At 38.4% G+C, this 27205-nt stretch overlaps 1 protein-coding gene across 6 annotated transcripts in view; it reads right to left on the bottom strand.

Moving 5' to 3' along the window:
• LYRM4 (LYR motif containing 4) overlaps nt 1–27205 on the bottom strand; it is an 84485-nt gene that overhangs the window by 51126 nt on the left and 6154 nt on the right. For 5 of the 6 annotated variants that reach the window (XR_005854279.2, XM_015275893.4, NM_001198888.2 and 2 more), the window contains exon 2: nt 12098–12218. The exons of the other annotated variant lie outside the window; for it this stretch is intronic. Coding sequence is in view for 4 of the 5 variants with exons in the window: in XM_015275893.4 (XP_015131379.1) it covers nt 12098–12218 (121 nt within the window). In the remaining variant the exon portion in view is untranslated. The remainder of the gene's footprint in view (nt 1–12097; nt 12219–27205) is intronic. 6 annotated transcript variants of the gene reach the window in all.

Here is a 27205-nt window from a genome sequence, read left to right as displayed (position 1 = left end):
TAATTTCGTTCCTTAGATAGCTATATCCTACTCCGAAAAAGGGAGAGAGAAGCTTAAATAATTACTTCTAACATTTGCAGTCAACAAAATGGCTGCTACGTTATAATCAAAACATTTGATAATTTACATCATCTTCATACAGCCAGCCTTGATGTTAGAGTACAGACACCTTAGTTTCTTAGCATACTGACAGGAAAAGCTCTGGGTATTATTTTTTATTTCTCTTTTTAAGGATCTAACAGCATCTTATTTGAAATACAAAGAAGTATAGCATATAAGGTTACTAGAGTACTATGCGAGGGACCATGGAACTGAGGTGAGAGCAATAAAGACTGGAGGACAGTGGTAAGGCTGATCTTGAATTGAGCATATGAAAGGATCTTTGCATCAAGATTTGAGCATTTAAATTGTTTCCTAGGACAGAGATCCTGGTAAATTTTCAATTTACTTTTTTTTTCCCCTCAGCATACCTGCCAAAAGGGGAGTGTCTGTCATCATCAGACATAGAAACATCCTTTTCATACTGTTTCCGTTGATTAAAGATGTTTGTCATATTCCTTCTCCACTTCTTCAACTGACCTGTTGTTCTTTCCTAAAAGATGCATTTATCTTTCTAATCTCATTTTCAACTTAAGCAAATAAAATACCTGACTCTACATAGAATACCGCTTAATTATACTGCATTTCAAATAACAATTTAGTCAACAGTGTCTTCTACAAGACAAGCAGCTCTGCAAAATTCAGCACTGTACAAGAAATAAATGAAGTAAAATAACTCATAACAACATTAATGAGTTTTATCTTAATTTTAGTATGTATATACAAGTTTGCTTGAAAATCTGTGGGTCACCTTTAAGACGTAAATTAAGAAAACAAGCAAAATTACAAAAAGCACAAATAGTGGCTTCCCTGCTTCTCTCTTTCCTTACCCTGGCATTCCATCACACTGGCTCTGCTTAAACTAAACAAAACAGTCTCATCTATTAAGTCTTTCTTCAGGGTTCATTAGACAGGATTTTTAATTCTCCATTTGTCTTACTGCCCAAAAAACATGGCCAAATTGACAGCAACAACGTGGTCAGCATCCTGCCAGCTGTCTGGTATCAGCAGATTTACCCTTCCAGTTTACCACTATTTGGATCTAGTAGAAGAAAAGAGTGAGGTAGATGGAAGGGCTGTATCTACTGAGGGAGATGATATTGTATAGACTTAGAATCTCAGGATCACACTTTAATTCCTGCTGTACGTGCACTCTGGCAACACAGGCAAACGATTTAGGTCCCAATGTACCAAGGTCCTCAAGTATATGCTTAAATCTGAACAGAAGTTACCTCCGTCTCCACCTCAGTACCTTAAGGACAGGCACGTGGTGAAACGCATAGCTAAAATCACGTCTTGGTCTCAGAGAGAGCGCTGCTAATTCTGTAGAGCAGTAGAACCAGCAATTCTCCCTGCTCTTTGTAAAGCTTGTGCGGCAGAGAGCAGAGAAACACTTCACCCTGACAAGTCCCTTGGAAGGCACAACAAACGTACGGGTACTGCCACACACACAAACGTAACTAGCAGTTTGAACAGACTTTTTTTTTAAGCCATGAAGCATGCTTTACATGCGGTAGAAGTATTTTCCTGTTATTTCAATGGGTCTGTACTTCAGTATTACTCTACACCACGACCTCGCATATCAATTTTTTCTCCTCTTCCCCCTTGAGCATACATACGAATCATTTGAAAGCAATTTACAACATGTCAAACTGCTTATGGAGGACTCTTAAGAATCTAATGTATGAAGTTAACCACTGGCATGATTTATTATTGAAGTTCCACTGTTATAACTTGACAATTAAGAAATATTGATAAATGTAAACACATTATTGATGTCAATTAAAAAGCACAAGATTGATTAACCTCTCAGAGGTATACTGGCACAGGCAGTTAGAGAGTAATCATCCTCAGTAAGTATTCACCACTGACAAATGCGCACAGAAATTAGACTGCTGTGAGACAAAAAGTACTCTCAATTAAAATTAAGATCATTTGAACACATAACCAAAGCATCGGGTCAACAACAACAAAAAACAACACAACTACAAACAAGATGAGTATTAATATGAAATGCTAACTGATTAGGTCACATAATGTTGTCATTAATCATGCACTGATGAAAATATAGTTAAAGATTACCAAAGGAACAGCTCAGCTAGTGAATTATTCTCATGAAAGGAAGACTAACCATTATTTAGCCACCACACTGCAATGTTCATAGCTGCCCTGGTGAGAGAAAAGACCTTGCTTACAGGATACACAAGTATGTCTCCAAGTATGTATTTATGTACATTCTAGAGGTGATCAATCTGTAAAGGTGAGCTCAAAACTCTACTTAGGAATGCTTCACTTTCTACGCAGCAAACAGTCTTGGAAGGACGTCCAGGTATTACATATCTTGGAGGGCAAAACTTACATCTGACATATCCCAGAGAGGAATCAGTTTGTGATTAAAATGTGACTGAAAGAACCTGGCCTCCTTTTTTCTTATTCTTTTTACTTGCTTGCGGAATTAATATACTGGCATAAAGCCTGTTGTCAAGATGAAGGACACTGCAGCTACAGCTTTTAATGACCAGAGGAAAAAAGAACATGCACGAAAAAACAACACCTCACAACAAAACCCCAGAAAAACCCCAAACACCTTCACCTCAGAAAGCACAGAGCTAACGACAGCAGCAATGCACCAGTACCAAGGAGACTGCAAAAACACTACTTAAACTTCTCACTATGCTCTCATCTAGAAAACAAACTTCTGTGCTTAGACCTCCAAGGTCTATACTGATGTTGGAATGTAGCAACTTCTTTCCCAAAAGCTTGGCCTTCATCACAACATCATGTATCAAAAATTCAAACATTACATGTCCTTGAGTAATACGTCCATGATAGAGCTTCTTTATCTGAAAGAGCTGTGCATGAAGGCTACACATGTGTTTATGTGTATTGCCAAAATAAAGCCAGACCACTGTGAATCTACTTGCTTGTAAAATTCACTTAAATGGTACTAGTGACAGAAACCACATTTGGTGCTAACCTAAAACAGAAGTTAGTCCTTGATAAACTGTAAAGAGAAAAAAAACACTGTACCCAGGTCTACGTGTCTAGGTGACTTGTAGGGCAATGAGGACATCAATACCAACATCACCTCCTTAAACCACAGACTGAAGTTCAAGAGCAGCAGACACCATCTGGGGGACCAAATGAGCAAAAATGACTCCTGGAGGGAAGCATACTTGCTCAGTTAAGATGCTGCTGAACCTGACATCACCTCCTTTCAATAAGCAGTACAAAACCAGGAAAAAAAGTTCTCAGAAAGGAAAGATAAGTGAATAACAAGTTAATAGAAAGCAAAAAATGTGGAAGATGAAAATCAAGATCACCTTTGTAATAACACTGTAATGCCTCACTTTTTTCAGAAGTCCTCAAAACAGCAATACCTTTCCTCAGCGTCTCGGTATATTGAAAATTGGTTTACCCTGTTATACCACCACAGATCTCCAGAGAGATCTATCATCTGAAATGAATGTAAGCCACCATCTGTATGCAAGGGTTCTACAAGATGGCATGTTTGAAAAATAACACACAAAACACAGCTTCTCTTTCTCCTATCTGCTAAAAAGGATTTTCCACAAATGTTCTTCTCTGCAGCAGACCAGCACCTCCACAAAGCCAGCAAAAGAAAACTGCTCCAAGCTGAGCGTACTTTCAGTGCTAAGAGATCTCCCTCAGCCAACACCACAACCAGTAGGAACAGCAGGCATTTCAGCATCACAATCGGGTCATGAATGTGGCAGAGGTCATCTGAGCTTTGATCAAAACGGGTAGCACTTATTTTTACCTTCCCCCTCTTGGTAATACTTAGGATTTACAGTAAGACACGCATGCGTTTGCAATTACTCGCCTTGTTTGGAAAAGGCCCACTTGATGTTTTGTGGCAACAGCCATCCTTGTGAGCTGCATTCATTATCTACCAAGCAGAAGCCCTAAAACTGAATTCAAGCAGAAACATGAAAAGCTAGGGGCAGATGAATACATCTCACTGTAAATGAGATTTTTGCTTTTTTCAGCACACAAATTCAATCAATGCTGCAGCCTCATTCAGGAAGCTACCAACCAGCCAGGCTGGTGAAGCTTACTCTTTTCCATGGGGGTGTTTACACCTGGCACTGATTTGATCAGATGTGACGTATTGCCGAGCCAAATTGCTCACTAGGAAGTAAGTCCTCCTCCTGTCCTTCTGACAGCCTCCTCTGTGTGTAAGATCAGATGCTCAGAGCTCTGGATACATTACACAAATACTTATTATGATAAGGCCTCAACTTCTCCAGATTAGCAGATAACTATAAGTTACAAAAATAATAACAGCTCTTCCTGAAAGATAAGTTTTAAAAGCTGCTTCTAACAGACTTGCATTGCATTTTTTTTTAAGGTTGCTGTGTGTGTCAAATGCTTTGCAGTAAGCACTTCTGTTATAGCTCTTACATCCAAGAGGCAAAACTGCACGCTTACTTCTGAACGGCCTCTGCCTGCAGGCTGAAGGGTACTTCCAATGCAGGGCCTGCCTCTGTATTTAATATGGCAGGCAGAAGCCACCACTTGCAATTTAGTCAGAGGAGCAAACAACAGAAAAAGATTTGTGAAAATTCAGTCTCGCTTTCCATCAGGAGAGCTAAATGAGAGCCTGAAGAGTAACACTACCCTGGAGATTCACACAGGTGTAACCTGGAGAGTAACAGCACCTGAAGGTGGGCAAGATGTCTGCTAATCTTCCTGCACATCCAGGTGTTAGAAATTAAGCTGATCTGACAGCTCTGGGCTTGTGGCAGCTGTTACAGTACTGCATGTCCTCAAAACTATCCCACATACCAAGAAAAAGAGCTATTTGGAAGGAAATCTCACTACTGACCCGTCCTGTGAAGGGCCAGACTCCAAGTAACCTGCGCTCCAATTCGAATTTACCAAACCTTTTTCCCAAGTGACTTCTACTTCAGTTTTCTCCTCGCTGCTTCTCTCCCTTTCTTCCCTCCAAAACCTTAGTGGAGGAAAAACCAAACCAAAAAAACTCTCAACATTCCCTCTTACCCTGGAATACAAAAGTAATGTGAATTTGATGCTTCCCCACTTCATTTTTAAAATCACAGGATCATGTGAGTTGGAAGGGACCTTTAAAGGTCTAGTCTAACTCCCCTACAATGAAGTGGGACATCTACAGCTACATCAGGTTGCACAGAGCGCTGTCCTGACTGACCTTGAGTGTCTTCTGGGACAAGGCATCCACCACCTCTCTGGGCAGTCCGTTCCAATGCCTCACCACGCTTAGTTTCAGGCTCTTATGTATCATTTACTAAAAGCTAGGTATCATCAATCCCTTTCTTAGAATGACTAAATGACTATGAGAAGTTAAAAAAAATAATAATAATTAAAAACATCAAACAAAAGATCTTTGGAATTAAAACCAAAACCAGCCCACAGAACAATCCCCCTGATGCCTCCACTACTCTAAGTCAGCTGACTACAACTCAGTATTTGGCTTTTCCAACAAAACTCCAGCATAAATTTGGAACCAATCAAGTTGGAACTCATTATCTGCTAAAGCAATTAAAAATTGACTACTTGTATTACATCAGACTAGAAGTAAGAAAAGTGAAAGAAGTTCATGCCAACCACTCTGAATATAGCTAAATGTCACTGCCAGCATTTACAAGTGTATGGATGCTTGATTACCTCCAAAAACTGATTCTGTTGAGTGATTTGATAAAACCATTTTAATAGGATTGTAAGCCATTGTCTATCATGTTGTTTCCCTTCTGTTCTTCTTCCATAAGTGAGGCATTTGAAAACCCTTTCCAGCTTCTACCTTTGTTTTTAACATACTAAATGCTCAAAACATAGGGACAGTACTTCCTACATGCAACTTTGACTATGTCCTGCATGGAAAGTGTCCATATGCACCTGTAATACGACGTTTCCAATGACATACATCATAAGTAAAAAGGGTAAATCTAAATCTTAGAAAAATAGGCATTGGCCATTGAGAACCTGAATATTAAAAATACATACGTATATGTTACATTCTATATATTTCCAAGGAGGTTTTTGTTTGTTTGTTTGTTTTAAAGAAAAACAGTAGATTTTATAACATTCTTCCAGTGACAAACTTTTTGTAAGGAAATGCCCCCTGTAGAGCTCCAACATCAGACACTGCCAGCATGAAAAAATAAGTGACTTGCCAACATCATAAATATTTGTGAACTGCATTGTGGGTGTTGCACCCTATACTCACAGCATTTAAATTGCTTTTCCATCTATTACAGAATCACAGAGGTTGGAAGGAACCTAAAGAGATCACTGAGTCCCCCTGTCAAAGCAGGTACTCTACAATGCATTGCAGAAACTGCCTGGACCTTGTGTGCCTGGCCATGTTACTTAAGCAACAAATATCAACATGATTATCCCCCATGACAGTGTTTGCTGATGAAACTGCGGAGAATAATCAATACAAATGAAACATAGGTGCAGTAAAGTAAGGTACTTCTGCATTTTGCTTCTTAGAATACTCATAATTGAAATTACTCCTCTTGCTATTACCAATTAAACATACTTTGATATTTATATTATTTTGATTAACAAAAACATACTCTATCACACCATGGCTGCATTATTATCAGTTCATATTAGCACAAATGCTACATTAGTATATTCATTCAATATCATTTACACTTCCATTCAACAGTTACTTCAATCTTTGTATTGCTATGACCAGCAACCACCAATAAATGGCTCAAGAAGGTGCAGTCCTTGGCAATGCACACCTGCCCTGGCAGCATGGCTTGTTTAAAAAATAAAATGAAAGTTCAAAGAACTGTACAACAATTCTTATCTTACTGAGAACTCAAAACAAAACCATACCAACCATATTTACTGGAGGTGGCAAATATGAAGAAATGCAAGAATATGAAATCTAAATCTCATACTAACTATGACATGGACTTTTATCAAGACATCGTCATGAAGGATTTCATTAAACAGAGCTAAAGTTACTATAATAAAAGAATATTGCAAGGATTAGAAATGAACTTATAACATTCAAAATGCTGCTGCCACTTAACATTTATTATCACCAGTGAAGCCTTTTTAATGAAGTTTTCATACTTCAAAACCATGTTCCTTCACTCTTGTACACACCTGAAGGAAACCATAAGAAAAGTGAAGCCTGAGGAAGAACAACTTATGCCTATGTGGACATTTGTCCGTCTCTCCCCTTATAACACACCCGTGAACAGCTGCAAAGGAAGCAGATCCTTGTGTCTTGACCGGCTAACACTTCATGATGTCTCTGGTTTTCCTGCTAAAGATTTGTGAAAAGTGATTTGCATCTCTTCAGATTATCTAAAGGGACTGCAGTTACGTGGTATCAAAAATGGTACAATTGATAACATTTCAAGGCAAATTCTCCTGCCTCTCACACATTCCAACAGTGACGGAAATTCACAAATGACTCCATATTAGCACAGCTAGGAATGGCTGTTGCAATAATACTCATTCTTAAGGACATCAAAGAATTCTCCTGAAAACTTCAGACAGGCCCCTTATTGAATGCCATAAATAAATGCCATAAATGGTGCTGTTTACACAGTTAAACGCACAAGCACATGAACTTCATAAACTACAGTAAGAATCAGAGTTGTTCCTTTAGCAATCCTATTTTTAAATCAAAACATGCAGAGGAGGGCTAAGGTGCAGATTAATGTTCCTCCATGCTTTTCAGCTATATAAAGCTACTTTTATAACATTCAAGTAAATTGAACAGTGACTGACATGAAGAAAACGACAGTAATCTGTCACTATTTCACATTTCCCACTAGGCTGATTCAAATAGTTATTTATGAACCTTACACTTCAATGGTCACTTTGATGACTAAACCATAAATTAGAATGTAAAGGGAATATAAATTTGATTTTAGAGTAACAGCAAATTGTCAGCTAGGTGAGATATTATTTAATTTCTATTGATACGCTATGAAAAGTCAGCAATAACAAAATGTGCTACATCATAATAAATCCCAAATTTAGCAAAAAATGCTCACTAGATCTTATCCTTGCTTCAGTGCTTGTGCCTTTAAAAACAAACACACTTCATGTTATGCTCAGTTAGTTTCAAATATAAACTCTTAATAATGTCAGATGACTTCATTACTTATATTTTTAATTAGACAAAGGGCAAGAATGATTCTTCTGCCCCCACAGAGCACGATTAGATGTGACAGCAAACACAAATTAATATGAAATTTGATTCTAAGTATACTGTAGTTCTGATGAAAAGTTTTTTTACTTTTAAAAGAGATGATTACTATTTTTCCAGTATTTACTCCTTGCTTTACAACTGAACAATGCTCTCAGACACGGGGTTTGAATTTTGGGTGGTCTTGTACGGAGCCAGGAGTCGGACTATGTGATCCTCATGGTTCCCGTCCAACTCAGGATATTCTACGACTCTATGACCCTATGACACTGACACTCAATAGAAATTCTGCAAAGAACAACAGTTCTCCATTTATTAGAAAAACTTTTCTTTGGGTGCACTGCTGGGTCAAGGAATGACTGAGCAAAAACAAATTGTTGTAACCAAAGCTTCAGGAAGTATTGAAGGAACTCATGGCTCAAAAATTATCTTGATCAACTCATTTTCCTTTATAAGATCATTTATTGCTAAACATTCCTCTGCCTTACATTGCTGTTCTGACTCCAACAAATACATACGTTATAGAAACACACACGCCTTTTCAAATGTATGCAGCATAATCATGCTTTGAAATTGGAAATCTTCTAGTAGTGCAACACAGAAAATAATCCAATCTAAGTTTCAGTTTTAGCAGTGTTAAAATGTGAAAGTTGTGCTGAAATCTCTAATATTCCTTACCTTTCAAGAGCATTTTTCCTGCAATCATTACATGGAATGATACCAAAATGTGCTCCAATTTTACACTTCTTTAGCAGATACATTTTGCATATGGGAGAAACCCCTTAAATTACTGAGACACATGAACAAAATTTTTTGGCTTTAGCGATAACTGAAGCCTTTGTGCATTATCCTGGTTACGTCCTAGTGACAAAGACATCCTTCAAGGAACCACATTCAAAAAGATAGGTATTCAATGCCACTTGCTTGACAACAGTTTATAATATATTTAATATATTCACACTAAGCACGAGTTTTATATGTTTGTAAGGATAAAACATATACATGGAGATTTTCATATTCAGAAAATCCCAGTGGAACTTGAATCAAAAGCATACTAGAACCCCACATGCCTTTGCTGTTTCTGAATATCTTCCTGGCTGAAAGATTCACACCTACACATAAAGCATTTCAAAGCAAGAATTATATATTACACTGTAAATTGAAATATGGTTCTCTAGGATTTCTCTATTGTAAACTGAGACACATTTATTATAATATTTACTATAATATTTATTTGATTAAGTAGCAAAGTGGAAGAAAAAAGTAGCACATTAGAATGGTTGTACTGGTAGAATTGGCAGAATCCTTCATAAGAGAAAAGAACAAGTCTTCTCTATTTTTTTATTGTTGTCATGCTCTTGATTAACATATTAAATTTTCATCACTGCAAAACACAGACTGGTTTATGATATTACCTGTTGGTCATGTACATGGTTGCTAAAGGTATATCTGTAAGTACTGGCACGTGCATGTGTTTTATGCATGTTTGAAATGTTTACTACCAACCAGTGAACGCAAAGCATCCTTAAGCACAACTACACCTTTACAACGAACAGCAAGTGTGTATAACATTGAGAAATTAATCAAGCCTGCCTCTTCTTCATACTATTTCCAATAGAGTTGAAATATCTGACACCAAAAGACAAACTTCTGGCTAAAACAAAAATTCATAGGATTTGAAACAAGATGCACGCCATAGAGGAGAAAGAGTCTCCCCCATCAAGACTCTTGTTTCAGAAAACTGCTATCTTTTTTTCAGTATCTACAGGAACAAGGTAATCTCTGTGCTCACAAGATTTGTCCAGAAGAGTTAAGTTTTATTTTAAAATCCATCCCAGGTCTATTACAGCTCAGATGACTAGAAAGAATCACGTCTTCTTGAAGGAAAAAGGTTGAAAGCTTTTATTTTAGGAAGACTTATCCACCATCCAACTTAGAACTGGTCTTTTTGTTTAGGCTTATACAGAGAGTCAAATTCTACCTGCATGAAGTTGGGGTACCCCAAAAGCTAATGACTATGAACCATTCCCATATCCAAGTTAGGTATATAGGACTGGTATTTTCAGCTGCTTCTAGCGTTTTGATACCTTGACATTGAGCTCTTTTCAGAAAGAGAAAATACTTGCTCTTATGAAAAAGCTGTGCCAAGTACGTCCCTAGTAATGACATTTAAAACCATAAATAAAACTTATTACATCAGTCATCCATGTCACAGCAATATAGTTACCACAGCAGCCTCACTAACACTTTTTCAACTTATCAAAGTTATGTTCATATTTTTACTCACAGACATCAGAGCAATTTTCTGACATGTTGACATTTTATTAATTAAAATCTCAAACAGACCTTATCTGTAGCATTTCATTATGGGAGATCCCATCTCCACAAACTGTTACTACTATGATGCAAAGTTCTGCAAGTGGCAGAATTGGTATCTGCGTATCCTTATGTTTTGCCACTTGTTTATGATCTTCTCCTGCCTGCTTTCTTTTCTGTATAATGGATCTGCACATACTGCCTATTGAAGTTCCTTTCTAAATATGGTACCTAGTGGAAGGGACAGAGATACTATAAATGCTACTCAGACTATGGCAGAGAAAAGTATTGCCCGTGGCTCAACTTTTTTCCAGGAAAAAATGTATCACCCTGTTTGGAAATACATTTAGTCAGTATTTACTTAACTCACTTTATGATTTTCATGTTCTGATGTTCAAACAACGTATCTGGAGCTGGGGAAGAACAACCACAGAAGGCAAGACTACGTGGAAAGGCTGTCACAGCTGCACTTCTAAAATTGCGATGCAAGGAATAAGGAATGGAAATCTGTGAGGGCTGCTCTGAAAGTAACATCTCCTGTTTATTTTTTTTTTTTTTGGTTGTTTTTTTTTTGTTTTTTTTTTTCCCCCACTACATCAGCCCAAGACATCAGAGGCAGATGTTGGTGATATGGCAGTAAAAGTTTGAACCTTCCCATCAATATTCCATTACACTTTGTTGTGGTGGGACAGATGGTAGCAGAGGTAGTCTGACAAAATGACATCTAACACAGGTGTGTGGACGAAGTAAAGGGGTGGAATTGAATTCCTCCAAGTGGAAAAAAATGGCACCTACTAACATGTAATGAATGCTTGCTGAATGCTTCTGGAGACCAACCAGTGGATGTGGGCACAGTGAGATGGTGGGTCATCTCAGCAGAGGCAACAATGACAGTAGGCCACCTCCACAGGTACAGATTTTTATGAGTGCAGCATGCAGGCTCTTGTTCATCACCAGTGGCAATACATACCTAATGGTGGAAATTATTGAAAAAAGGTATCTTCTGTCTGAAAATTTGCTCTATCAAATAGCCTCATTGTGCTCTTTATTTCCACGGAAATGACAACAGATGCAAACAGGAGGCAGTGCTTTTGAAGCGACCTACATAATATACATCAGCTAGAGAGAAGAGATTCAAAGAAAACTGAGGGCAGAACAGAGGAACAGAGTAAAGAGAAAGACAAAGGTAGTAAGATAAACAGCTGAAAAAAAAATAACACAAGACATACAAATTTTTGTATGTCTTCAGGCTACTGGAACAAGCATCCCTAAATTCCCCATTGCAATCACAATGGATAAACGAATCCTTCCCATCCTCACAAACCCAGACATACAAAAACTACTGTTCATCCAGAACAAGGATGAACAGTAGTTTTTGCACTACTACACACATGAACAGGATGTTTTGCACAAGGACCTATTTTTTCCATCTATAATAACATAAGCCAGTTTAATGAGATGTATACACCCCTTAGATAAAATAACAAATAAATGTACCTGCCGATGAATAATCTCTAGGTTTTCTTTTGCTTTATTCACTAGTTCTTCTATTTTTTCAGAATCCTTTATACTCTTGTTTTCTCTGAAGGCGTCTCTTATCCTTCTGATGGCGTATGTCCTAAATATAAACAAGACGACATGTTTATAAGTGTGCCACAGTTTTATGACATTTCAACATGCCATACAATATACTGAATTCAATAAATATACACACGTAGAAATAGTGACCGCTTTTTTTTTTTTTAATTGAAAAAAAGCAATTTTACTGAAAGCCATAGGACATCCTCACACTTTCTGTGTCAGTCAAGTCACAGAATGACAGAATGTCCTCGGCTGGAGGGGACTTTAAAGACCATCTTGTTCCAAACCCCCATCAGATCAATCCCTATAGGTCTGCTTGTTACTGCCATAAACATACTGTTGCATTTCCAGCCTGGTTAATGCAAAGCTCAATATTAAAAACAAACAAAAACCTGAAAAACAACAGCAACAAAACAAGAATCAAAAAATCATATCCCAAATGATTTTGCATCAGTGTGATTGCTCTTATTCCTAGTGCTCTGGAGCTCTCAGTGCTAACTGCTACATGCATTATACATTATTACCAGTTCTGACTTGGTCCAATCTGGCAGTCACAGGTAGATTGATGGATTGCCCATACCAAAAAGGGCTCCTCCTTTGTTATCCCTTCTTTCTCCTGACAAAGCGTATTTCAACTTTCAGTCCAGCACCTCCTCAACCATTTCATCACTCACAAGCAGTAACACACTCTCCGCAAGCAGGGAGAGCCTTTGATTTCTCCTTTCAGAGAGGAAGATCCAAACGTGCAGTCATCTCTGAAATTGTCCTCTTCTGAAGCCACTAAGAACCTTTATGCAGTTTGCAGAGTATTGCTTAATAAAGAATAGGGCCCACTTCAATAATAAAACAAAACTTTCAGACTCAGCAACAAATACTTTTTATTACACATTTGTTTGAAGGCTAGAAGGAGAACTGGCCTTTTGCTCAGCTATCTTAGTAACATCCCACTTCTCTACTACCTGGTCAGTACTATTTTTAGTACAGAAAGCAAAACCCTGTGTGTGGCACTGGAAGTAAAAAAGGGTGCTGAGAACACCACTATTAGTGTAATGTTTCAACAACTGCTTTCAATCCTGTGTACATGCGAAACGTGAGATGCAAAATTGCTTTGAACATGACCACAGAAAACCCCACACGCCATACTGAAAAATAAAATTAAAATTGGTGGAGGCTGCAGAGAAGGGGAAAGGAAGAAAATGAAGGATCACCAGACAGTGTCACTCCATGCCATTAGATGGTGCTCGCCAGCTCTTAATGCCGGCTCCATCAGCCAAAAGGCGTATTTTCTCTTTGAGCTCATAAATAATACATTTCAATCACAAGAACCAGGACGGTTATGGAGTCCCACCCTGCTGCCACACACCGGCAGATGGTGTGCGCTTTTAATTAGGGCCTGTTCACCTATAATGTGACACTGGGGTGTGCGAGTGAGCGAGCGTTTGTATGTGTGAAGTTAATAGAATGTATTAAATATGGAAGCTCATTCTCATCTGCAGCTGGTGTCCTAGAAAGATTTGAAGGGGAAGCTGCTTTCTCCTAGGAATAAAAAAAAAAACCAAAAACCAAAACAACTCCAAATCATTAAGAGGCAGGGTAATTTTGCTGCTTGATAATGGATGGATTTCAAACCATCCCACATATCTACGTAGGGTTTAACTGTGCAGAAACATAATATTTTCTGCAAGAAAGGAAGGACTGACAAAAGATACAAGGTCCTAACATAACTTGTTTTCTTAGCTTAAAGGAAAAGAAACAACAACAACCACCAAAAATAAAACAGTAAGTATCCATTATTGGGAGCAAGTCTTCCAAAATGCAATACAAATAGGTATACTATCTTAAGAAAAAAGAGAAAAGAAAATAGATAGATGGAACTCAAGCAAATTCTTGTTCAGCATACACCTACAGACTGTATTTTCCAATTTGTACATATGGTGTGCTAATTGTTCTATTTTCTCCCTCTTTCTCTCACTACACCTAACAGCCACTGAGAAAGAAAATATATCTAATTAAAAAACTGATTTGATAGTTTCTGACCATAGATAGGAAATACATTGCTTTGTTTTTCCTCTGTATTTCATTAAATTTTTATAACGTTAACACTCAAATGAAGCTATTTCACATACACTTAAACACAATCATAAGTCTATAGCTTAATTGTTACACTTCCAGTATATTCTAAATGCACTTCAAAGAACAGCTCTACATCATGGCACTACTCTTTACTAAGGTTAGATTCAAAGTGTCACTTAAGATAAGGAAAAGCTGATCTCGGAGCTCAAACCAGATATTATACCTGACTACGTAGTAAAGCATCCATTCTTCCCCACTTTCTATAAGCTTGAGTCAGGAAGCAGCAGCAGTTTCAAGTGCCAGTGTGCTCCACATTTCAAGAGTAGAGTACATATCAAAACCTAGTACTAATGTGGCCTCAAGCCCACGAACAACCAAGTTCTTTCATAATCACAGCAGTGTATGCAGCAGTGTGCTGCAAGCATATACACAGTATGAAAAGAACCTACTTCTTTAGACATATCTGTTTTGTAAAGGGCAGTACTCTCCCAAATTTCTGGGTGATGAAGAGAGGTGGGTCAGCTGAACAACTCCCCTTATGATGGGTATTTTCAGTTCAGTAAGCATTAAGCACCAAAAAAACCCAATTGTGGACCATTTGAAGGCACAGCCAGTGGTGAAGAATGCACATCTATCTTCATAAAATCTTACAAAAATCAAACTTAAAAGAGCACTTCTTGAAGACAGGGAGAAATGGATGGAAAGCATACTATAAAAGTTAGACAGTTGCAGAACTCATGGATGCCAGCCCAGTGTCTGACCCAGGGCTGAACCAGTCATACTTGACACACTGACAGAAGCCCAAGGTACAGTGAGTAAGAACTATATATTTATTATTTTCCTCTATTAATGAGCTCAGTTGGCTCTGCATGAGACTAGATGAGCATTAGCTCTGAGAAGGAGGAGGGAATAAAGCAGCACTGATTCAGCTGGGTGCAGTGCGTGACAGATCCCACTGTTAGAGAAGCAGATAATTAACTGGACTCTTCAGGGAGAAGGCAATGAGAGAGTTCTCTAGAGAACTAGAATGGGAAAGCAATCCTGCCTACACCAGACACAAGCAGATTCTCTATCTTTGGGAAAGGTCCTAGAAATGCAAGAGTGCTCATTAAGAAACGTTACAAATGAAAACCTCAAAGTGCACTTCACAATCTACTATTTTTCTCATCATTCTCTGGAAATATATGTACTAAAGAACAGCTAAAAGATGCAGTAAGATTCTACGATTCCATCTATGATTCTGAGCCCTTTCCTTTTTGTCATCAAGCCCACAGAGGTTTTAGTAGGAAGCACTTTTGACTGCACGCTCTGTAAAGACTTTCTGGCTAACTAGTGACAACAGTATCCAAGCAAGAATGTACAGTTCAATGTATTCACTTCACTGGTTCTTATGTGCACACACACTCAAAGACTTTTTACAATCCCTACTTATATGTATCCACTGCACAATTAACTCTCAATTAAATTCAAAGTAATGTAATCAGTGCGTAACAGATTCACTACAATGGCTTCAGACCAAAGCGGCTGCAGGTGGATGGTTATGTAAGGTAGAGGATGAGCACAAGTACAGAGCTGCTCTGAAAGTAACACCTCCTATATTTTATGATGTTGGCTCACAACATCAGAGGCAGATGTTGGTGGTATGGCAGTAGAGGTTGAACCTTCCCATCAGTATTCCGCTGCATTTTGTTGCTGTGGGACAGACGTCAGCAGAGGGGCAGTCTGATAAATTGGCATCTGATATGGAATTGCATATGAAGCAAAGATGTGGAATTAAATTCCTCAATATGGAAAAAATGGCACCCACTGACATTTAATGAATGCTTGCTGAATGCTTCTGGAGACCAACCAGTGGATGTGAGCACGGTGAGGTGGTGAGTGGTGCATTTCAGCAGCAGCAATGACAGTGGGTCATCTCCGCAGGTGCAGATTTTTATGAGTGTTGCATGCAGGTTCCTGTTCATCACTGGCAAAAATGCATAACTAATGGTGGTCATTGCCAAAAAAAGGTGTTTTGTGGCTGAGAATTTGCTCTATCAAATTGCATTATTGTTCTCTTTGTAGCTATTGCTTTGTAGCAATAAAACTTTGTAGTTTCCTCTGAAATAAATAGGAGAGGTTACTTTTGGAGTGACTTAAAGCAAGCGTGGATGGGGCTTAATGTGAGAACAATGTCAAGGCATTAAGACAGATTCTAATGGAAAGAGCACTATCTGCTAATGTTAAGAGACAACAATGTCCCCAAAATAATAGCAAAACTCACAAAATTATGATTAGGAAAGTCTTTTTCCTAATGCTCCAAGACTCCATCTTTTTCTTTGCCTGAAGCACAATTGAAAGCCTAACATGAGGCCTCATAAAAACAAAGTCTACAAGAAATGAAGTCTGAAACAATGGTTATTAAATAAAAATGAAATCACAACAGAGTTACTTCAGAAAATAATTGCTGTTTGGGGATTTAGGCACTTTATTTCAAAAGTGTTCACTTATCTAATCTGACATTTAACTAGAAAATAAGATAAATTACATAAAAAAAAACCAGTTTCCTTTCCAAGTCCTCACTCTTGTATCTTTGTGCTCTACTGTTGTAGTAGGCGTCTTGCGGGGCTACGGGATGTATGGGACAGGCCTCTCCCTAAGCATAGAGAGACAGTGCTATCGTGCTGACCTTGATGCAGAGAAAACAGGAGAAGAAGAAGAAGGATGAGAAAAGAATGTGGAAATGGCCAAATAAGGCACAATGTTATCTGGTGTGAACCAACCAGAGTGGGACATGACAGCACGGTTTTGTAGGTAAAAATGTATACAAGCTGTGTTTAGTAGTGAATAGACGCCATTTTGCTGCTCATCATATTGGTGTGTGTCTGCAGTCATTTGGCCCTGATCAGGCTATTGGTCAGTGCATGCAGAGGCCTAACACAGGTGGCTAACATCGTTGTTGCTGAAAGCAACAGGAATGTAAGAAAAAAGGCTGAGAACTGTGCAGGTGCACTTTTAACTATTCAGCATTATAACTTCAAAATAAATCTGGCCCAATGATGTTAAACTCAGCAGCACTTTACATTTACCAATATCACAACCTACTAAAGTTTTAAGTCCTATTTCAAAGTCACCTTTATGTATGTTGGCATTTCTTCTTGGCAACGGCATATAAATAAAATCTATTAACACACAGCTAAACACTATGGCTATTATGATTTGTTAGTCAGTGAGTACTCACAGAAAGACAGAAGAGGAGGATTGTGATACACAGCCTGGGTGAATAAGGCAGACATCACAGGGGAAGCTGCTGTCAGGTTAGAACACACAAGGCCTTCAAAATAGGAATAAATTAAAGCGCACTTTTCCTTTCTGGCTTAAGTTGTATTTAATAAACAAAGGTGAGTGATCAGTATCTAATCTCTAGCAAGTCCATGGTGGTTAAAAATTCTGAAACAAAAGTATTCTGTGCTTTTACTTAACTAGATAATGTACAGAAGGGAGATAATGATATAAAATAAAAAATACCACTGTGAGGAAATCTTCTTGTAAAAGGCAACTGTATCCTTTCACTAACTGTATTTTCTTATTACCTCCTTCCTTTTGATCTGTTGGATTGAAACATATATTAACTTATGGCAACAGTGATCTGAATTTTTCAGACTTTGCCACTGTTACTAACAAAATGTGCATCACATGATATTTATCTACCTGAATTTTCAGCATTAGATCTAGTTTTAAAAGTTTTTAGAGTTAAAAAAATATATATCTGCAGGAAAATTAGCGCCTTAAACTTTTATTAGTATTACTAGTATTACTAATAATCACTGGAGCAGGTTTGCCCAGTGAGGTGGTGAATGCCCCCACTGTAGAAGCATTCAAAGCCAGGCTGGATGGGACTTTGAGCAACCTGGTGTAGAGGGAGATGTCGTAACACCATTCCAGTCAGAAAGGAGCCGGAGAGACCTCCAGTGCCACCTCCTCATGAAAGCAGGGTCAGCAATGGGATCAGGCCCTGTTCCTCAGGGCTTTGTCTGCTGAGGTCTTCAAAACCAGGATGGTGATCAGACCACTTCTCTGGGTAACAAGCTGGCTTGCTCACACATCCTTGTGTGGAAAAAAACTTTCAGCCAGCCTAAAAAATTCTTCTGACTTTATACCTCTGTTTCTTGTTCTCCTACCCAGCACCTGTGGATTCTCTGGTAGGCTGCTATTAGGTGTCTTCAAAGTTGCCTCTTCTTCAGGATGAAGAATGAGCCCAGCTCCTTCAGCCTGTCCTTACTGAGGCAGATGCTTCAGCTCTCAGCCATCGCTCAGTGGTTTCTGCTGGACTAGTTTAACATTAACCACGTCTTTCTTGCAAGATGGGGCAAGACCAGATGTGGTCTAGCAAGCACTGAGTAGAGGGGGATGATCACTTCCCTCTGATCACTGGCTGGGAAATTGTTGATGTGGCCCAGGGTATTCTTGGTCTTCCTTGCCGCTCAGGCCCAGTTTGCTGGGAACCCTGCCTCTTCACAGCACAGCTGCTGCCCAGTCTGTTCTATTACCATTCTTTTCACATTTGCCCTTACTGTATTTTGCAAAGTTGCTGCTGGCCTATCCTTCAGACTTCCCAGGTGCCTCTGGATGGCAGCCCTACTCAACTGCATTAACTCATTTCCCAATGCAGCGTCACCTGCAAAGTTTATGAATATGCATTGTTTACTTCCCCCATGTCATCAACAAAGATGTACCCAAATATCATCTTTATGTCCCCAGAATACTACTGGTGCTATTCATAGTTACTACAACTATTTCTGCAGTTCTTTGAAACATACACTTTTGTTGCTATACTTCTAAAAATAAAAGCAGTTACTGGCTTAACTGTAAGCGTATAAAGAATCTCTGCAGAAGGGCGCGCTTTTCATAAGGTTGGGGTTAAAAGAAAAAAGGAAAGATGTCCAAATGAAAGAGATCTTTTAATCTTAACTGGAGTTGTAACTGCAATGTTATATTGTAGCAGAGGTTTAAAAAAAAAAAGGGGGGGGTTACCACTGAAGGACCCAATCAAATGAGTTGTTCAGTTAACGAGGCACATGGCAGGGATGCGCTACAGGAACTAGAAACAGAATTTGCTACAGATGAAAAGTGCTCCAATGGCCTCAAATAACAAATAGTTCTTTGCTAAGCCCTCACCACCCCAGATCCTGGCAACTCTTCATCAGGACATCAGGGCAGCTGAGCAGCCCAATTACCAAGTAAGAAATGCCTGGAAATGCAAACCCAAACCCTGACAAAACTGATTTCTCTCCTTTTTGAGACATGCATACTACTCCATTTGTTATGCTGCTATTTATAAGCAGCTCTTAATAAAAGTCTAGCCTGCTGTGAACTGCCATTAGAAATCCCATTATATTTTTCAGAAACACTAGAGTTTTAGTCTAACACTGCTGTCAAAATCTCTCTTCACCACTGTCTAGGGATTGCCTTTCATTCAAAAGAGAAATCATCTGGTTTTTGACATAGGTGACCCAAAAAATGGTCAGCTATACTGTAGTTCTCGGCAATGCTATCCATCCATGTAGAAACCAAGCGGGTACTGAGCAGCCTCACTGGCTGGAAGCATTTCCCACTTGTCAGTGCAAAATGACTTGCCTTTGATGAAGTGCTTAGGGTTTGTTTTTTTATTTTTTAATTTCATTTATTTTCATTTTTTATTAAGCAACAAGGCTTAATGCTCTGGGATATTCCAACTCCTTGCACTGCGATGAATTTGCCCTAGATGACGACATTTTGATAGGACACTTCTGAACTGCAGTATTTCTGAAATTAAGATAATTAAGATTTAGATTTAACAAACAGTTACAGATTCCTTGAGGGGAGGAAAAAAAAAAAAGGAGGGGGAAGAAATCAAGTACCTGAAATATGTTGATAGCATACGGGTTTAAAGTTACAATCAACTGAGATACCTTGATGACTTAAAGACAGTTCTCTGAAGGTTTTCTGAGGGGTTGATTGACTGGTTCTTTTGACAAGCATAATTCTGAGTACAAAACAGACACCTAGAAGTTTCACCTGGCAAAGACAATCCTCATGTTCTATTAACGGACACTATTAATTCTGCCTGAAGATTTCTGCCTAAGTAAACCTGTTTATTTTTTCTGTTGTGGCTGATGCTGCTTTTTTTTTTTAATGAAAGAACAATTTAAGTATCATAGATTGACAGTGAATCTAGTAATAGAAATCATACTGAAATTAGACAATCTAATGATCTCATGACAAAGAAAACAATAAACCAAAAGTCTTCTTTATCAATCAACCCCCTTAACAATCCATACAAAATAACAGAGCCCCCTGTCCTGTCTGCTTACAGATAATTCACTAGAAGTTACGGAATTCAAAAGATTGTCATTCCTCTCCATATTCTATCCTCTCATCCATTTCTTTGATGTCTACAGCTCATCTGAAAGTCTTTGTTTCTTAAAACACAGTCAGTAGTGACAAAGATTCCCCACTGGACCTCCCATCACCATATGGCTCACTGACCTTCCCTCATTTATAGCAAAGCATTGCACATTTAGCTTAACAAATTTGCAACATCAATTTTGACAATAATGATGGATATTTGAAATTACAATGTAATACTAAGCAGCATAGAAAATTCTAATATATGCAGAGCTTGTTAGTCAAACCTAAATTCTAAAAGAAAAATCAATTTGGAATGCGTAACAAGATCACCATCCTACTTTTTGCCTACAGAATACTAAATATTATTATTAGAAATTTGGGATTGCAAATATAGAGCCTTTGAACAATACATAAAACGTTCCAGGAAGCTCAGGCACAAACTACTGTGATTATGGTATCAGGGGCTCTGTAGAAAAACAAGAAACAAATGCACATTGTTTTCTTTAATATCATGAACGTTACATAAGGTGCAGTAATTGAAAAGCTACATTCTGTCTTTCTGTATTTTCTTCTATTTAATTAGTTAAACCTAACTACATTAAGTCCAGATGTTAAAATTTAAATGTGAAGATAAAGCTTAGGGAAAGGCCAGTAATTTTTAGAGTTTTCCAATCAGCCTCTTAATATTCACTCTTAGAGGCTTATGCTATGTGGGGAAAAAAAAACCACCACCTTTTTCCATTGAATAAGTTTAGACTGGTACATTCATGTATCACAGAACATTCTGCATTTCAAGTCAATAAAGTGGTCCCCCCAAAAAAGCTAGATAGTACTTAAGAGCTAATTAAAAGTCACAAGAAAATACAGAATCATTAGTATGAGTGATGGCAGCACTTTTTGTCCTCTATTTATGAAAAAGAAGCCATATAGCTTCACCCCTTACTGCCATGTGCGTATGGGAGAAGTTCCTCCCAGATAACAATTACTTTAAAAAGTGGAATTAACCTCAGGCTTAAAACTCAGTGACTCATACCAGTACAGGCTAAGGTTACCACATGAGATATTAGGTGAGGAAAAGATGTATGACGAGTGGTCTATTTATCATAATAATGTTTTCACTATAACATCCTCTGACTAGGGCAGATTACCTTCCCTTTGACACATAACAAGACCTTCCATTTCCTAGGGCAGCAGAAAGATTTTCAATCTCAGAACAAATTATCGACAGAAGCCACTGAAGCACTAGGTCACTACTTAATGGCAGCAATAACTTGTGCTGATAGACAGTTTCTCCTTCAAGAATTTCAACAAATTGTTGGAAAAAAAAAACCAAAAAAATCAAGTCTCAAAATCCATACAAGTTAGTAAGTATTGCCACTCATTCACAGAATGAAGAATTACAATACAGAGTATTTACTTGCTAAACAATACAAAAGTACTATCAAAAATACTACATTAACAAATTTGGGAAGAAATGGGCTCTGGAAATCAGTAAACCTGTCTAGATACCATATTCTGTACTATACCAAATACATTTCTTATTGTTTTGTAAGCAAAACACTTAAACCTTTTCATGTTGTAAATTAGAGGAGAGAAAAAGCATTATTAGTGAGACATCTAATTTATTTTGGGTAATAAATTATTTTAAAATAAATTATTACTTATTTAAACTTATAATATTAATATAATATTACTTATTTAAATGAATCAATTATTTAGAATTATTTAAATCAATCAAATGTTAGTCCCTTCAAAACTAGTTTGCATACAAAGACCATTCATTTAAAGACCTATTTGATAACTTACTGGACTAGAAAAATGCTGTAGTATTTTAAGTGGGTCAGAAATGTTTTCTGGAACTTTCTAATAGGTTATTATCAAGACACCAAAACACGCTCCTACTAGAAATCCACAACATGATTCAAGCTATTATCTTCTAGGGTGTACTGCAGCAGGTACTGCCTCTTCTGAAACAGTTCTCATTTGAGCTGTACTGACTTAAAAACATTTTCCTAAGAAGAAAGCAGTCTAATGTTATTTAAATGAATTAACAGCAAGTGTAGAGTCCTGCACCTGGGGAGGAATAACTGCATGCACCAGCACGGGTTAGAGGCTGATCTGCAGGAAAGGAGCTCTGCAGAGAGAGACCTGGGTGTCCTGGTGGACAACAGGTTGGCCATCAGCCAGCAGCATGCCCTTGTGGCCAAGAAGGCCAGTGGGATCCTGGGGTGCATTAAAGAGATAGAGGCAATCCTTGCCCTCTACTCTGTCCTGGTGAGGCCATGTCTAGAGTACTGTGTCCAGTTCTGGGCTTCTCAGTTCAAGAAAGACAGGGAGCTACTAGAGAGAGCCCAGTGGTGGGTCACAAAGATGATACGGGGCCTGGTGCACCTCTCTCATGAAGAAAAGCTGAGACCTGGGGCTGATTAGCCTGGAAAATCATAGAATCGCTAAGGTTGGAAAAGACCCACGGGATCATCCAGTCCAACCATTCGCCCCCATCACCAATGGTTCTTGCTAAACCATGTCCCTCAACACAACATCCAAACGCTCTTTGAACACCACGAGGGTTGGTGACTCCACCACCTCTCTAGGCAGCCCATTCCAGTGCCTGACCACCCTTTCAGAGAAGTAATATTCCCTAACGTCCAGCCTGAACCTTCCCTGGCGCAGCTTGAAGCCACGAGAAGACTGAGAGATTTTATCAATGCTTATAAATATGTAATAGTTCCCATCCTCTTGACACCTGCCAAGCTCTTCTCAATGACTACCAGAGATAGAACAAGGGACAATGAGCAAAAACTGGAACATAGGAAGTTCCATATGAACACAAGGAAAAACCTACTTTGAGGGTGACAGCGCACAGGAACAGGCTGCCCATAGAGGTTGTAGAGTCTCCTTCTCAGGAGATATTCGAGACCCACCTGAACAGTTTCCTATGCAACCTATGGCAGGGAACTTGCTTTAGCAGGGCGCTGGACTCTATGATCTCCAGAGGTCGCTTCCAATCCCTACGACTGCAAAAAGCACTGACTACAAAGAGGAGGCACACACTGATGTATGAACAGATTATTGTTTCTCAAATAATAATACCTTTAATGATTCAAACCAAACTTTAATGATTACAGAATCATAGAATCACTAAGGTTGGAAAAGACCACTATGACCATCAAGTCCAATTGTTGACTCCATCACCACCACACCCACTAAACCATGTCCCTAAGTACCACGTCTACCCTCTTCTTGAAAACCTCCAGGGACGGTGGCTCCACCACCTGCCTGGGCAGCCTGTATTATGTAATCTGACAACAGAAAACTGCTAAGCGATGCACCAGAAATAAAACCAACAATAAAAAGTATAAGTTTGTAAAAGATATTTCAGCTCCCTGGTCCATAGCGCTACCAAATTCAGTTCACTGCAGTTGACCTTCACCATGCCCCAGTGTTCATATCAGGTGAAATTGTAACAGAATGTTACTGAAGTAACAGGAATGGCACTGCTAGCCACTCAGCAAATCTGTTCATATTTAAGACACTTGCAAAATGCTGGTTTGGAGGAAAGAGATGAGATCTGAATGCAGAATATGGATCCAGAGAATAAAGAATACAGAATCAAAACAGAAAGCAGTCTGAAGTTGGACACAAACAAGCTGTACCTAAAACAAAAACACATGGACACATTCTTAAAGACATCTGCTGAAAATCTTCTGGGCAAACCAACAAGTAGGTTCTGCACTGAGAAAAGAAAATTAAGTTAGAATGACAGATGCCTTGTAAGAGAGAAATTCCCTAGGAAAGGCCTTCTGTATTCATAACCTGTGTAAGATGGTTTATTAAAGCTCTCCCTCAACATGATAAATGCATCCAGCTCTGATTGAACGAAGACTGTCAACGTTCTGAAGAAATCTTATCATGTAATCTTACCAAGACAAAATTTGAAAAATAGCAGGACACCAACATGTTGATAAGTGACAATATGTCTCCATAACACGATTATAAGTGAGCGTCTATGATATTTGTTCTTCTTTTGAGTAAGGGCCAAATCTAGCATACTGTTTAACCAAATTCAGTGCTGAACAATGGCTTACAGGCAAGCAACACCAAGGTTTTTAAGAGATCTGTGTCCACATTCTTCCTACCTAAAGATATGATGAACAGGTGCTTACACGTGCCAGTGACTGCAACTCAGCACTGTGATATTCTGTATATTTGCTGGAGCAACAGATAGTAATGGTGAAGAACTACTACCAAGAAACAACAACTTGTACCCTGCAAGCAAATACTCACGAGAAGGAATCACACGGTGTACATGAGAAAGATGGAGACAACTCTAATGACAACTTCAGAAGAAAGAGGGAATTCTTCTCATAGGTATTTAAGGCCAAAATAAAGTTGAATGGATCAGTGATTATTGGCAATATCTTGTAAGTGATTACCCCTGTGTGGAAAGGTTTTTTTTTTTTTTAATAAAAATACTTTCCTCTGGCAGCTAAAATGAGACTAATCCTCATTTTATACTTGCTAACAATCTGGAAATAGGCCTTCAATGGATTCAAACCAGGACATGCCAAACAAGCAGACTCAGGAGGAGTGTCAGGACTTGGCAATGAAGTTTGTGGAGACCAACTGTTGTCACGTTCAGAATCTGAATGAACACTTTGAAACTCCAGCTGATTTGACGTAAAAATTTCATGGAGCTGTATTTATTTAAATACTGGTTTGTTGACAGTTCTGCTGACTTATAAATCAGCATTCTCGCAATTTAAGCTAAACATGTCTTCAATCTTAAGGTCAAGATAGAAGAACACTGCAATTCAAAGGAAATCCATTTGTAGTAAGACTTAACTAAATGTCATGGTTTTATGATTTTTCTTATTGGTATTCTACATCATAACATCCATGTACAATCAAGGGTTGCACTACTTCCATAGTCAGCAAACCCAAAAACTGCAGGAATGGCTTTAACAGAGGGGTAGTTCAGACAGCTTCCTTGTTACAAGTTGCTGCAGCAGTGGTTCTGATCAACAGCAGTTTCTTTTTTGGGGGGGCAGAATTATTTTGATTTATTTTATTTATTTTTAATTCAGAGCTCTGATCTTCTACAGAATACTTGGAATAACAGCTTGTGCCTAGCATGCCTTGAGTAAGACTCCAAGTTACAAGGTCAGGATCTTTCCACGCTGGCAAGCCCCATGGCAAGATACAGCCAGGAGCTAAACGTTAAAGCCACATCCAAGAACAAGAAAGGGACATGAGTTAGAAAAGTACTTCAATACTTAAGAAGTATTGCTACATAAGATTTTTTTCCTTTACCAGAAATCATACGCACACATCTATTGGCATAAATCATCACCTGAGGCACTAATTTTTCCATTAGTCTCATTAGTTCTCAAACAAATTTTAATGGTAATTAAGTCCTACGGAAGAAGAAAAACGTCCTGTTCTGTTGTGCTATATAAAGAATGCAAATATCCAAGACATTAACAAACACATCAGATTTACTCAGTATGAGTGTTTTTACTAAAATTACAAAGTCCATTAATCAGTCTTTCAAGGAAGACTCTACTGACTCTACTCATCTGTTTTCCAAACATAAAAGCTTTTCTTCCCCCAGTGCTGAACTCCGGATGACACATACACACTCCGCATTCTTCCTTATAAGTTACTAGCACTTAAAATTCTCCTGTGGGAAAATAATAAATAAAAATTGGGATCAATGAAATTACATCAAAATTGATCTACAAATATTATTTAGAAGGGCATAATTTTACAGGGATAAAGTAAATGCATTTGCAAAACGACAAATCCAGGAAAGCAACTCCTGATGAATGCATTCTACAGCTCTGATGAAGTTGCTTTCCACTGGGAAAGTTACCATCAAAATCAAAACATTTTGCAAAGTTGTTTCCATTTGGTTTATGATCTCAATTCAAAGAATGTTCTGATGGCATCCAACGGTGTTTTGACATTTTTGCTACAGAGTGTTCAGTTGACTTTCCAAAATATTTGTTATATAGAATACTGAAGTCAAAGGGAAATACAGTCAGACCCAAAGTCTTACAATCCAAATAGTGTTTGTTTTTGTGCGTCTTTTTTCCTCCTAGAAAGTGCACACATTTCCATGTTTTACTACAATTCAGAGCGTAGTAATTTTAGTCTTTCTCACAGCTCCAAGCCTAAAAGTACCACCTCGCACTACTGACGCCTCTATTCAAAGATGGATTGATTCTCACCAAAGTAGATATAGAAGATGCCCAGATACCATCTGCTTGGTATGTAGCCACTGAAATAATGTCCAAAATTTAACTATCTGGGAAAGAGATCTATTAATAACGCCAACTGCAACATCTGAATGCTCTACAAAACTGACTCGCAGATGCGTAGCTCCTATTAGTCCACAATTTTGGGTCATGCAGCTGCCAAGCCAAAACAAGTGTCTGGAACAGCGTGTGACAGAAATACCACTGCATTCTTGGCTCACAAACACCACAGCTGCTTTGCCTTTTTGTTTTTTTAATACATTTCAGGGATAGCCATGTACTCACCATGCAGGAAACCAACTAAAAAACCCTGAAGTTCATT

This window comes from Gallus gallus, chromosome 2, assembly GCF_016699485.2.
Source record: "Gallus gallus isolate bGalGal1 chromosome 2, bGalGal1.mat.broiler.GRCg7b, whole genome shotgun sequence".
Lineage (NCBI taxonomy): Eukaryota > Metazoa > Chordata > Aves > Galliformes > Phasianidae > Gallus > Gallus gallus.
Note: the sequence above shows the minus strand (reverse complement) of the source record. Positions and strands in the feature narration are given on the sequence as shown.